At 44.3% G+C, this 14,687-nt stretch overlaps 2 protein-coding genes across 4 annotated transcripts in view; one reads left to right on the forward strand and one right to left on the reverse strand.

Annotated features, from left to right (window-relative positions):
• The window catches only part of LOC139122796 (putative neutral ceramidase C), a 113,034-nt gene that overhangs the window by 56,459 nt on the left and 41,888 nt on the right, over window positions 1–14,687 (forward strand). The gene's annotated exons all lie outside the window — the stretch shown is intronic.
• The window catches only part of LOC139122795 (cadherin-23-like), a 185,285-nt gene that overhangs the window by 35,897 nt on the left and 134,701 nt on the right, over window positions 1–14,687 (reverse strand). For all 3 annotated transcript variants that reach the window (XM_070688522.1, XM_070688521.1, XM_070688523.1), the window contains exons 105-106: window positions 13,774–14,069; window positions 12,972–13,097 (exon numbers count right to left, since the gene is read on the reverse strand). In XM_070688522.1, the coding sequence (XP_070544623.1) occupies window positions 12,972–13,097; window positions 13,774–14,069 (422 nt within the window). The remainder of the gene's footprint in view (window positions 1–12,971; window positions 13,098–13,773; window positions 14,070–14,687) is intronic.

Genomic DNA, 14,687 nt, shown 5'->3' on the forward strand with positions numbered 1-14,687 from the left:
AACGGTAAAAATATCCAGTGCTCGTAAATGCGTGCATAGTTTATTCAGTGACTGTCTACGCAGCAGTCGATTCGACTAGGATTTGCCACCACGTAACGACTGTAAACACCGCGTCAACAGTCAATACGAAAATTTTGTGCTGAATCGAGTAAGATAATAATTGGCTTGCAGTGGGAAAGGTCAGTCCATCATCCGTCAAAGTTGTTGATCCAAAAAATCTTCACTGTGCACCAACTACTAGCTGTGATATCGCAGCGGTACTTGTGGCGTGTATCGAACGCGCTCGGGTCATTGAGGTCATCGCCACAGTCCCGCTGCGAGCCAACGCATAGGCTTCATTAGTTTACTACGAGACCGACCGGTATCGTAGATTTAGCTTGCAAAATAATGAACTATATTAGCCTTTGAATAAATAAACTAGCTTGTATCATCTTTATCATTGGCTATCTGAGACTCATTCTGTACGCCTGCTAACTACCTTGACGATACGAACACGTAATTTTGACCATTTTCCCGTGAGCCGTTGACCGTTTCTACGATGTTTGCTCGATCGCGCGTACAACGTTCTGAATACGTTGGAGGTCAAAAGTTCAAATTCAAGCAGGAACCATCGACGACTCACCGAAAACAGTCGAAAATACATGTTGTCACCGTCGGGCTCGTTAGCAGGAGTAAAAGATGAGTCTCAGATAGTCAGTGATACAATAGGTATAATTTTATTTATTACATGCTTTATCTATTTTATTATTTTGCGAACTAAATCTACGATACCGGTCGGTCTCGTAGTAAACTGCCAACGAAGCCTATGCGTTGGCTCGCAGGGGGACTGTGGCGATGACCTCAATGACCCGGGCGCGTTCGATACACGCCACAAGTACGGTACTACCGCTGCGAAATCACAGCTAACCAACTACATGAGTGGCTGTTATAGTTGTACACGTAGTTCCATGGGCTTTCCTCTGTCCCTTGTTACGAGCTATGTTCAAAGTGCGTCAAGCTACGAATAACGGTGAAGTACCGGGTACATTGATTTTGATCAAAGCCACTGCCTGTTTGTTCCCCGTGTTCTTTTTGTGTCCCTAACGTTGGCTGGCTCTATATGCGTACAAACATAGCAGTCGGGATTAATATTATCTGGATAAGATACACTCATAGTTTATTCTGCCTCTGACGCAAAGATATACACTGTTTTACATGTGCCACTCCTAGGCCCTGGGATCGATTTCCATACCTTTAAGCCAATGACATACAATATCTTGCTCATTATGATTGCCTAATCTGTATATTAATATCCCTTCTTAATATCATCTTAATACTAATACTGCCACGTTGGCAAAAACAACTGTCAGAAGAAGTGATAAATGACTACACACTCTAAGACAAAGAGACGCATTGGAATGCAGTCCAGTCATGTCATCGGATATGTCTACTGACCTCTTAAGTGCATGTACCAAGGACAGTACGCTACCCGCTACTATAATTAAACGTAAACACAACAATTAAAAGACACTTAACTAATTAAGAAACCATTACAAAGACGTTTACACATCCAGAAACGTCACATTACCCCCTCCTTTGAGTTCCATAACTCCCGTTGGAACTTTCACTCGTTGGGCAATACATCAATGAAACATATGTCCGCTAAAATTTAAAAGTCAGTCTACTCAGTATCAAATACTTTCACTACATAAAGTATCAAAGTTAACCGTAATACAAAAACAAAACTCAAACACTTAAAAGTCCACTAAATACGGTCCAATAAAAGTTCAAAACGAAACAAAACAAAACAATTGTCCGAAAACATAATGTTCAACGCGGAATTACACGATCGTGACTCTTCCAGGCTCACACACAAAAGCCCATCACGATAAATATCGACGAATCCCTCTCAGCTGGGAAAGTTCACGCGAGGTCAAAATGTTCAACGTACAACTGTTCACGGCAAAAAGTTTCTAAATGAAGTCAAACGGCGATTACCTACTTCTATGCCAGGGTTGAAAATCTAATACTTTACTTGGTAGAAGGAGCCGGTGAATCCCTCGAGTTATGGTTTGGTCGACGCAGATGAAAAGTGCGTTGTACAATTACTTCTTGTACTTCAGTCACTCTTTCTACCAGGTCCGGAGTCAGCTGCAGTAGACTCTCTTTCGGAGAAGTGAATCTGCTACCGGCAACTGAGGCCGCCTCAGGCATTTCTGTATCGCCATTACATGTCCTCGGATCGGGGCCACTCGTCTCCATGGAGATCAGCTTATACTCTCGCCTCTGCTCTGCACTGCCAAACACTGCCTTGTCCTCAGATGACCTCTCTCCGCAACAAGTTGTCGAGCACACTGTATCAGACTCACCCCCACACCCAGGTCTCTCAACTTCAGCCTGGAATTTTCCTGGGGTGACTTTTACACCGCTGGTCTGTCCACTGGAGTGTATCTTCATCTCAGCCTCCATAGCTTTGCTGTCCCTCACCACTGCCGTCTTTGATTTCACAGCTCTGCTATCTACGTCAGACTGCTTGCTACCGTTCAACACTCCACTCCGCCCAGCATTACCCACTGTGTGCCCCGGCTGCCTGTTGCCATGGGACGCCTATGATGCACATCCAGGCCTCTCCTACTCGACCATTGAGTCCCCTGGTCACACTCAGTGCATCTCTTATGGCGTCCACCCTCTCTCCGGTCTCGTTTACAGATCGACTCATGCTTTCTCAGTTTTCTCCAGTCACGAAAACACAGGCCACACTGCCTACATGAGAACCGAGGTTTGGGCATGTTGTCAGCTCAGCAACATCAACTTGAATAAAACTGTCGTCCACACGCTCGTTCAACCATGACTTCAGATGGCAGGAAGTCAAGTATCAGATGAAAAATCCCTGTCATTGCCATGGCGACATCTACCAGAATCAGAATTCTGGCCAGCTGGTTCTTTTTGTCACACATGACAACATTGTCATAGGTATACTTTAAGTGCACTATCTATCATCAAACAATATTAAAGTCTACTCACAGAAGTTCAAAGTCTGTCATCAGTTCATCATCAATCTGGTTAGTTGGTTTGTTTGTGTCCTATTTCACTGTAGAAACTTCTGGGGTGAAATAAGGTCACAACTGGGTGTCAGTCCGGTCTAGTCGGAGGCATAGTACCAGTCGCCATAGCGATCAGGCGCCTTCCTGTTTCTCCTCGTTGCATACTGATGGATGTCTTGCTCAGTATGATCAGGGTCAAAGTCGGTGTTTACATCTGTGTCCTCTGCCTGGTAAAGGTCATCTAGGGACATACTACCAGGGAATGTTTCAGTGTCACCAAGATGGCTGTCTTTTGGCATTGTATTGTCTATCAGCTCAGGTGAGGCAGATTTCTCGCCATCTGGATGTCTCTGGTCCTGCTGACGCCAATCAACTGCTTGCGTCCCCTCATAGGGTTTTAGTCGGTCGTAATGCACTACCTTTTGTTTTGAGTGCTGACTCCGCTGAATACGGAAAGTGACGTCAGAAAGTTTGTCGATAATCAGGAACGGGCCTTCCCATCGATTTGCTGCTAATTTCTTGGATTTTCCTCTCTTGCAGGTTTCAGCACGCAGCCATACAAATTGACCAGTTGTCAATTCGCTTCCATGCTGCCCGGTTCATAATGTCGTTTCTGGGCAATTGCACTTTTCTGCAATGCAATTCTAGCTCTGCGATGTGCTGATTGTAATTTCTCTCTCAGCTGCAAGGCATAATCAGTACGTTCGGTCGAGTTGGTCTGTAAAGGTTCGACCATCAAGTCCACAGGTAAATCTACCTGTCTGCCCAGCATCATCATATTCGGTGTCTCGCCAGTACTCTCCTGGGGTGAACTTCTGTATGCCATCATAGCATAAGGTATCACCTCATCCCAGTTCGATTGATCAGGATCCACTAGTACTGACACAGTCTGGGCTAGGGTTTTCATGTATCGTTCAATGAAGCCGTCAGACTTTGGATTGTATGGCGTCGTTCTCGTCTTGTCAACGCCCAAAAGTCGACATACCTCAGCTATTACTGCAGACTCAAAATTTCTGCCTTGTCAGAGTGGAGTTGTCTGGGCACTCCAAAACGGCTTACAAACTCATCGGTGAGTTTTGCTGCAACAGTTGTGGCTTCCTGGTTTGGGATAGCATAGGCTTCTACCCACTTTGTAAAATAGTCACCTATGACCAGTGCCCATTTGTTTCCACGTTCAGTCTCTGGAAATGGACCTATGATGTCAAAGGCCACTCTCTCCATTGGCACGCCAACAATATACTGTTGTAACGGTGCACGCCGGGTCTTAGTTGGTGCTTTTCGTGCAGCACAAACATCACACTGTCGTATCATGGATTTGATATCGGCTGTCAGACCATACCAATAATACCGCTGCTTTATTTTCTCCTTGGTTTTGAACGTACACGCCAAAGTGGGCGGCGGTCTTTGAGGAGTGTAACTCTGCAAACACTTCTTGCCGGAGTGTTGATGGCAAAAGTAGCTGCCATTCACAGGTGTTTCCATCGACAGACTCATATCTGCGATACAGCACTCCATTTCTCAGTTCAAGCTGCTTCCATTGGCCCCAATATGCTTTGGTTGCCAATGATTGTGGTGATATTTTCTTCCAATCTGGTGGGTCTGCACTCAGCTCTTTGTTTTAATGATCGGGCCAATATCAGGATCGTCAAGCTGTAATTGACGTAACTGTGTTGTTGTCCATTCTGGAACTAGACTGATTGCTCTTTCTGCTACCACCGGTGTGCTGGTGTGACCGGGTAAGTCTCTGTCCTGAGAACTGGCATTCTCAGGGTCAACGACCTGTGCAACTAAGGATGGTGCAACAGGTGGTTGTAGTTTTTCTACAGAGATGCTGCTCTCCTCTGTTTGTGTAGCAATGGTACACTGTGTCTCTGTCTGCGTTGATACACTGGCAGTAACTGCTCCCACAGTGTAATTGTCTGGTCCCTGTTGATCTGTGTGTGACTGTCCACATTGTCTGCATGGCCTCCGGGACAGGCTATCAGCATTTTGATGTTTTCTGCCGGGTCGGTGGATGACTTTAAAGTCATACTCACTGAGTACTTCTAGCCATCGTGCTAGCTGCCCCTCTGGATCTTTGAAGTTAAGCAGCCAGCGTAATGAACTATGGTCAGTACGCAAGGTGAACGGCTGCCCATACAGGTATGGACGGAAATACTTCATAAAGTGAACTGCTGCTAACAGCTCCCTCCTCGTCACACAGTAATTTCGTTCAGGTTTACTTAGACTTCGGCTGGCATAAGCAATAACCCGCTCTTCTCCATCCTGTATCTGAGACAGGACTCCGCCTATAGCGTATAGGCTCGCATCTGTGTCCAGGATCAGTGGTGCACCTGGTATCGGGTACGCCAGGACAGGTGAGTTAACAAGTCTGTTTTTCAGCGTCTCAAATGCTGTGTCACATTCATCATCCCACAGGAAAGGCCGGTTCTTTTCAGTGAGTTGTACCATTGGTCTGGCAATAGCTGCAAAATTCTGCACAAATCGTCGGTAGTAAGACGCCAGGCCAAGAAAACTCCGCACCTCATGGACATTTTTAGGGGTCGGCCAGTTCTGCACTGCATCGGTCTTATCTGGGCTGGTCTCGACTCCTTCTGCTGATACTCTATGCCCAAGGTAGTCTACCTTTCGCTGGAACAAACTGCACTTGCTCGGCTTCAATTTCAGGCCGGATTCCCTCAGACGTGTAAATACTATTTCTAGTCTCTCCAACATCTGGTCAATGGAATCGGCGAACACCACTATATCATCAAGATACAACAGGAGGATTTCCCATTGTAATCCTGATAATACAGACTCCATCAGTCTCTGGAAAGTGGCTGGGGCATTGCATAAACCAAATGGCATGACTTTCCATTGGTATAGCCCACTCCAGGTGGTGAATGCAGACTTCTCCTGCGCATCACCGTCCAGCTCAACTTGCCAGTAACCGCTTGTTAGATCTAATGTGCTAAACCACTTAGCACCAGCAAGCGCATTTATACTGTCTTCAATTCTGGGTATGGCATATGCGTCTTTCACCGTTATATCGTTAAGGTGGCGATAGTCGACGCAGAAACGTGTGCTGCCGTCTCGTTTCTTAACTAAAACGACCGGCGCTGCCCAAGGACTATTGGACTTTTCGATCACATCTTTCTCCAACATGTCGTGTACGAGACGTTTGGTCTCCTCCCGCGACCATGGCGATTGTCGGCGGGGCTGCTGACGGATGGGTTGGTGGTTACCGTCTCAATGTGATGTTTAGTCAGACTGGTGCGTCCAAAGTCCAGCTTGTCTTTTGAGAAATATCCTCCCATTTCGATAGAAACTGGGCAATTTTCTCTCCGCATTCTGTGCCAAGTTCATTGACACTCTCCTCCCATAAAGCCTGCAGGTGGTCAGGTAAGGTGTGGTCGGTTTACCTGTCTCAGGTTGACTGGTCTCAACAGGTTGTTGGTGGGGCGTGACCTCACTGTCCACACCACTAGCAAGTGCTATGGTGGTCCCCTTCTGCATTATGTGGGTTGTTTCGCCTACATTCATAACACGAACAGGAACAGTGTTATTGGTGACATCAATGAGTACGCGTCCTACCAGGACACCTTCGGCTGACAGTGGATTGCGCTTGGTCGGTTCAACCAAGGCCATGGGGTTCACGCCGATAGGTCGGGACAGATGTCCAGGTATGACCATCTCATGTCCAGCTTTAACAGCCATTGTCTCTGCTACCACAACTCGAGCGCACAGGTGTCTACCTGTACGGTCAAGTAGGGTACATTCCCCTCATGGAAACCCATAGTTAGACTATGTGTTCTGATCTCAGCAGGTGCAGCCAGGATGTAGTCATTGCCAAGTATTACTCCCTCACTGATCTCCGCCACAACGACTCTAATTGTTGTTTAAATTGACCCAACTTTGATCTGGAAGTTGGCCTCTCCATGCACAGGTAAAGGTGTTTTCCCATCAGCCTGCAACGCCCTGATTGTAGGTGGCAACAGGGCAGGTTTCTGTGCAGCTGGTATCGAGTTGTAGACATCAGGAGAGAGGAGGGTCAACTCCGATCCGGTGTCGACAAACGAACAAGCAGCTACACCATGGATTTCAGCAAGAACGTAAAACTGCGGCCGTCTTTTCTTTACTTTCACGTCATTTAACTGCAACACATGCTGGGCTTCCATGTCAGGTTTCTTGTCATTTTCTATTTTGTCGTCGCTGGTTGGGACGGTTGTCTGTTGACAACCGAGCATTAGTCCCCACACTCAGTCCTTGCATGTTTCCCAAAGTTTCGGCCTTTGGACAGTTGCACCTTATATGGCCTACTTCTGAAACACTATATCGGTCCTTTCTTCTTTTGTCCTTTAGCTTTATCTTTTTTCATCTCCTCTTTGATCGCATTGACAGCTGCCATGAGTTCAGTGAACTCTGACTGGTTCGGCAAACTGGTGTGTTGATCATAGGAGTCTGCAATCTCTACTGAGTCATCATACAGGTCATCATCAATGCCAACCAGCCTGATATGATGGCATCGTTTCATCCGTCCAGCTTCAGAATGCAGGAATGACTCAGTATGAATAGCAATTCATATTGCTGCATCGAGTGTTCTGGGCCGCTGTCTGAATAAGTCTGCACGAATTTCTGCATCAGGGATTGCATCGGAAAAGTACTGCCTAGCCAACTTGTCAATGGCTATCGGGTCAAGTTCAGGATAAGCTTGCTCAGTCAAATCTAGGATAGCTTGTCCTAGATCTGCAAGCGTCTCATCTTTCATCCCCTTTCTGCATTTCAGCTGGGTTAAACGTAACTCAGCTTTGCCCAAAGAACCAAAGCGTGCTTCCAATATGGCCACTAATTCATCATACTGCATCTCCTCAGGTAGCCATAAATACGGGGAAGCATGTTCTGGGCACGGCCTCTCAGGGAAGCTGCCAGGAAATGACCCTTTTCCACTCATTCCATCTGTTAATTGCTGCACAGTGGGTAAAGTGACAATAGCAGTCACGCCAGGAACTGCGGCCATCATATTTGTCAGGCATCACAGCCGGCTTTTCAAGCCTGGCTCCCCTTACTGGATTCTGGGGAATCCTATCTTGTCGACTTCCCCTTCCCCCAGGCAGGTAAGGTCCTCTATATGACTGCTCTCTCCCTGACCTGGGCTACTTTGTCGCCCCATCACTGAATCAAGACGGGCATTCAGTCTGGCAAAGGAGGACATGTAGCTATCTGCATTTCCAGCAGGAAAAGCGCCCTCTCTGTAGCTACCTTCATCAGTGTTGTCCTTAGAAGCCGGGTGCCGGGTAAATAACCCGGCTGTTTTGCATTTTTTCCCAGCTACTTTTAACGTCATTAGATTATTTTATAGACCTGTAATTTCGGGATTGCACTGCCAGCTGTTAGACGGCACACGTACGATCAGCAGTTTCGCGACCCCTTTCCCCGCATGGAACTGTTTGTGGCTTTTTGAGCCCGATCTTTTATTTGTTAAATAGTGTGATTGGCTGATGGACGCGCCTATGGTGTTGTCTTTGTTACGAGCAGTGTAATTGGTTTGATTAGTATGAAGGTCATCTTTTAGGTCATGATTTTTAGCGATGACGTCAAAAAGAAATGTGGCGTCGACCACTGGCATCTTGCCGATGGAAAATTTTTTCCGAAGAAAGCCCGTTCAAAAGGTATACTTAATTCCAAAAATATATTTAGTTTATGTATGAAAAACTTCAATTTCGCTGAATTTGTTAGAAAAAAGCGCCGAAAAGATGTTATTTTGATCGACGATTCGAAGTTCATGAGACTGCAGCTAGTTTTCCGCCGCCGCGCTGGCTGCAGACGTCACGGTCACTACGAGTATGATCTTCTTAACAAGTCAAGTTATTCTCAGAGCAATACCGACATTTTCTAGCTTTAAAACAAAATGAGCTAGAACTGATTTTTTTAGAAGCAACTGTTTATTTGAATGGGTATTTTTTGCAGTGATTATTTTTAAGTACTAGAATCCACGGTCACAGGCATGTGTGTTGCCGACCGTTGCCGACCGGCGCATCATCGTCACGGCTCACGGCTTCACCGTGGCGCTGATCCCCTGGGTTCAATTTCACTGCACCTCTCCATGTTGTCCGTGTTGGGTTGCCCGATAGTGTATTTCCATGGACCCTCTGAATCATTTTTTTCACGGACTCGTGGAGCAAATTTGAAAGAAAATAGAGTTGTTTCCTTCCGACGCCATGCTGCACACCTGCTTTGATCAAATCTTGGGGACAGCGAGACGCGATGATCGTGCGCGGTTTGCATTTAATTTGTTGCAACATTTCTGTCAATCACTCACTTTGTGTCAGAAGTTTCAGAAACTATCGCTAGCCTGAAAATTAGCAACGTAGTAAGTTCATAGGCACAACTGACATGGTAACGTACCTCGGACTCGACGATGCCGATTTTTCAGACTACACTCAGAGAATCCGAAACTTTCCACACAAAATGAATGATTGACAGAAATGTTGCAACACTCACTCATCTCACTCATCTCACGCACTCATCTCGTCTGGTTGTCGCCTAAGCTCAGTCGCGGAGAGTCCTTTTGCAAACATTTTACTATTATCGTTTGCGTATAGAAAACTCATAACAATGAAAAAATGCGTAGAGACTCAATCCAATGCGTAATATTATCTACGCATTTTTTCATTGTTATGAGTTTTCTATATACGCATTTTTTTGTCGTAAATGCGAACACTGTAACAGTGAATTATCTAATACCGATGTTTTTCTTAACAAAAGCGAATTTGTTTTGATTAGAATAGAATGAGTTTGATGGTTTTGGGGAAACTACTATGTGGTAATGAAGAATTGGAAATGAGCAATGAAACGAGCAGACAGCGGGTGATAAATGTTACATCTTCACTGCAAATAAATACAAACAAAACAAAAATCATGTTTGTTTGTTTTTTTGTATGTGAGCCACGTCTAAGACACACAACAAAAGTACTGTTTCAGTCTCGGCTAAATGTCACCTCAGATGCCACCAGAGAACACCATTTCCACTCCAAAATTTCATTTTTCTCCTTGCGAGAGGGGGGACATCCCCCTCACGCGCTCTTCCCCCTCGTTCGCTACGCTCACTCGCTGCTTGGTCGCTTCGCTCCCTCGCAGTCAACCCGTCTACTTTCTTAATTTACCCGGCTACTTTTAAATATAAGGACAACACTGCTTCATAGGCTCCTTTGTTTTCATACAGCTCAGCCAGGGGTCTCCCTGGTGACCCCCTCCTAAGATTCGGTAATCTTAGATAGTCACTGCTTTCCTTCGGTCTAGCCCCAGACATATAGTGATTTCTGCCCTCAAGTGCGCCCTCTCTGTTCTGTCTCAGGAAACTGCTTTCTGGTCGGTATGGAGACTGCATTCCATACTCATTCTCACTTTGTAGCCGGTTTCCTACATTTAACCATGGCCGCACATTAGGGGTGCTTGTGCCTAGAGCACTGCCTGAAAAACTGCTGCCAGGGAAACGATAGTCAGGGCCTTTTATTTCTCCCCTTTCTGTAGTTTCTCTGCTCATTCTGCCCCCAGTCGCACCAAAAGCTAACGTGTCATATCCACTTTCGCCTACTACAGCCTTCCACTGTGCTGTAGTTTCCCCTGTGATCTGACGTTCTGCAATTGGACTGTTGACCTTGCCTTGGGGCCGGTCCTGTTCACCTCCAGTGAACGTAATGACCTCCTCAGTTTTATCAGACTGCTCAATTTCAACTGCCGTAGCCATCACTCATATGTCTGCATGTGACCTCAGTTAACCCTTTCTTTTGTCTGCATCAATTTCTCTAAAACTTCTTAGTTTTTCGCCCAGTGTTACTCTGTACCATTTATTCGCCTAAGTCAGAATATCATCCCACTCCGCTGCCACCAATGCGACAACTTTCTCTGTTTCTGGCCTTTGTGTCGTGAGTTGGGTTCGTACAGGGCTTTACACAGTGAGTATATCTTAACAGGAAAGTGGTAGCCGGCCTGAGTAATACTACACTGCTTAGAGGCCCCGTAAGGGTTTCTGACTTAATGGTACCTGCCGGCGAAGTTCTGCTGGGGTTAACGGCCCAACCCAGGCCAATAAAACACTGGGAGTCGTGTATTACAGCTCTCTGCCATTCGGCTTATATTTCTTTAATGGTTAAATACAGCATTCAACAGGAACTACAGCAACAGCTTACTGGAACTAAAGCAACAGCTTTACTGCTAAACTCTCTGCTCTCTAAACTCTCTGCTTACTTTACTCAGGATCGTACGTAGCTCCACTCAGCAGGGAATGAATGTCTGGAATGCCAAGTATGCCCACTGGAACTATTGACAGCTACGGAGTACTGGAACGAACTGTCTGTTAAGACAGTCTGGCAAGGCTACAGCAGCAACACCAGAGTTTACGGTGATACTCTGGGAACAGGAACGAGCAGCACACAGCCATTAACCAAGTCCTTAACTGGACTTACCCCTCTGCTCTGCTTAACAGGAACCGGTCTCAGTGGGGTTGGCTGTCGGCACACTGGCCCTGGATCAATGCTGAAGCCCCTCGAGGCTAAGTCAGCAGCTGCTCAGGATATCTGCAAGCCTTGCCGCCGAGACGTCTGAGATGTCTCGTACTCATACAGCAACTCCGTTCTATCAGCAACTCCGTCTATCTGCTTACAAAACTCTAAGTCCAGAGCTTAGAGATCTCTGCTACTACTGCTGGGCATAACAGCATCCTTCCCCTGTGCGTGGAGTAGCGCCCGATGCTAACTCAACAAAATCACACAAAACACTGGCTTAAGTATGACTTCTCCGCCAATCAGAAGCTACTTTTGCACACGAACAAAGCCTTAAGCCAATGACATACAATATCTTGCTCATTATGATTGCCTAATCTGTATATTAATATCCCTACTTAATATCATCTTAATACTAATACTGCCACGTTGGCAAAAACAACTGTCAGAAGAAGTGATAAATGACTACACACTCTAAGACAAAGAGACGCATTGGAATGCAGTCCAGTCATGTCATCGGATATGTCTACTGACCTCTTAAGTGCATGTACCAAGGACAGTACGCTACCCGCTACTATAATTAAACGTAAACACAACAATTAAAAGACACTTAACTAATTAAGAAACCATTACAAAGACGTTTACACATCCAGAAACGTCACACAAGCAAGACAGGAAGGTAGGCCAGCTAGCTGAGTATGCTGAGAGAAAAGCTCGACAAAGAGTCGTTGACCGACGTCACAAACGTTGATGGGGAATCCTATGGATGTTGTACGACATCAATCTATCAATGACAATTACACATCGGACTAGCTACCAGTATATAAGCTTATATATAATGTAGCTCTCTTTTGAATGTCAGATGATACCTGTAGTTTGAAGATGAACTTGTAATAAATATGCATATTATTCTCATTTATGTGGAGTATGTTTTAGAGTATGTGCTCCCCCTACTGAATTTGAGTTAATAAAACGTAAGTACTAATTTTTAAAGTGTTACACTGAAAAAAATACATTTATATATTGAAATAACAAAAAATGCAACAATTTTTGATTTTTTTTTCTAAAATCCAATATGGCGGCCATGATCACGTGACCTTATAGGTGTGTCACATGACCTTTTGTCAATTTTTATGATCCACTGTCATTTTGCAATACTCACTGAAAAAATTGTCCCGAATACTCTTATAATTACAAAGATATAGCTCATGCATGTAAATCAATATTTATAAGGCCATATATCGAGCATAGAAAACTACACACAGGAATGCATGTATAAAAATTAATTACGCAGTGAAAGTGTTAAGCTAAATATTATTGGTGGTACATAATTGGTGTAAGTCATGATTATTAATGAAGAACACAATGTGATGATAGCTCTATAATTAAGGGTAAAATCTGTGACAGGAACAAACACAAAGATGAGAACAATAGAGGTTAAAAACAATAGAGGTTAAAAATCACTTACATTAAATGCTTGACTTGTGTCAGATTCATCGAAACTTGCGGACGTTTTGATTTCACCACTGTCTCTATCAATTGTAAAGTAAGCACTGCCCGGTGATAGCATGTACGATATCTTGGCATTGTCACCCTGTTATGGAAAATTATCAGAAGTGGTACTTCGTAAATCATCTAAACAAAACCTTACATTCAGAGTTTAATGAAAGAACTGTACAGCGATTTTTTATTATATGCCGCTACCAAAACAAAAGTCATGATTCTTCTGTCTGCTATAATGTTGAATATTGAATGTTGTCAAAATACCAGCAATCTTTCAGAGTGAATGAAACCACATGGTGAAACCGGTTCTTACACACAGCATGCAAAGGAATCAAGAATTGTCAGATATGAAATGCAAAGTTTCACCTTATGGATATTTTCAATAGTATGCCCCGGAGAGAAGGTAGAATAACTGAGTACATTGCAGTCATGTACAAGCTTTGTATGTACAAGTTTTGGAACGGTATTGTACGCAAAAAATGTTTAACATTATACCTCAACTTCCAATTCCACAAAGACAGTTTCAAATGTAATCAAAGTATTACCGTGTTTTAAAGAAATGTATTTTGGATCAGACTGCTATGCTTTTAAATCAAACCACAGCAAATTTTATCATACTTAAATATATTTGACAGTGTTTGGCAGTGCAGTGTAATACCCATTGCATTTGCACCTGTCATGAAATTGGAAAGACAACATCTGTGGTTTTTCACTACAAATCCTTCCAACAGACAGTGTAACGCTTTGAAACTGAAAGATCGACTTACCTTATCTTTGTCTGTTGCTTCCACAGTGGTGACGGAATGTCCGATTTCAGACCTCAACGGAATAACAATAGGAGATGGGTAGGATCCCTGGAACTCTGGTGGATTGTCGTTTACATCATCAATGACAATCTCTATGGTTACCTCAGCACTTTCCTGAGGCGATGCCCTGGAGTTGGTTGCTGTGATACTTAGATTGTACATACCATTGCTGGCAGGGTCCTCTCGGTCAAGTTCTGCTTCGGTGAATATTTCACCTGATTCTGCATCTATGTAGAACAAACCTATACCAGAGCCACCTGTTGAGAAAAATAATGTACCATAAGAGGTGCAATCATCGTACAATTGAATATGAAACGCATCATATTTGTTTGGGTGTTTATAACCGTTTGGCCGCACAAGGATTTTTTGCATTTAGTCTGCAATAAAAGCAACAGAGCAGACAAACTGATAGAAAATATTTATCTGCTTTTCTATTTGTAGTTTTCAAAGCTGTCCATCACAGCATGAATGACACAAAAATATCAAGACTGACTGTCTCTTTGACACACAGATGAGGTATTTCATTTTAAAGGGGAAATTTACCTTGAAAATTAATTTCGGAATATTAAACTGATATGACCATTGAAAGGCTTTCGAGTCGATTTTATTCACTTTCACTCACTGGCTAATAAACAGCGGTGTACTAAAATACCGGAAGTGACGTCGTAAACTTGGTCATTGAAGCAGTCGACGTGTGCAACTGCAAGCTTTTCCACTTACAGAATGGCTACAGAATATAGGGGCCAAGCACTCGGTGTTGATGTTTAAGTTGAGCAGAAATAAAGTTTTCTGCGAATACAACTTTGAGAAGGACAGCTTTTAGCGAAAGTTGCAAGCCCAACTACTGAACTGCAAGCCTAAAAGAAAACTGTCCC

This window comes from Ptychodera flava, chromosome 22, assembly GCF_041260155.1.
Source record: "Ptychodera flava strain L36383 chromosome 22, AS_Pfla_20210202, whole genome shotgun sequence".
In the NCBI taxonomy this organism is placed as follows: Eukaryota; Metazoa; Hemichordata; class Enteropneusta; family Ptychoderidae; genus Ptychodera; species Ptychodera flava.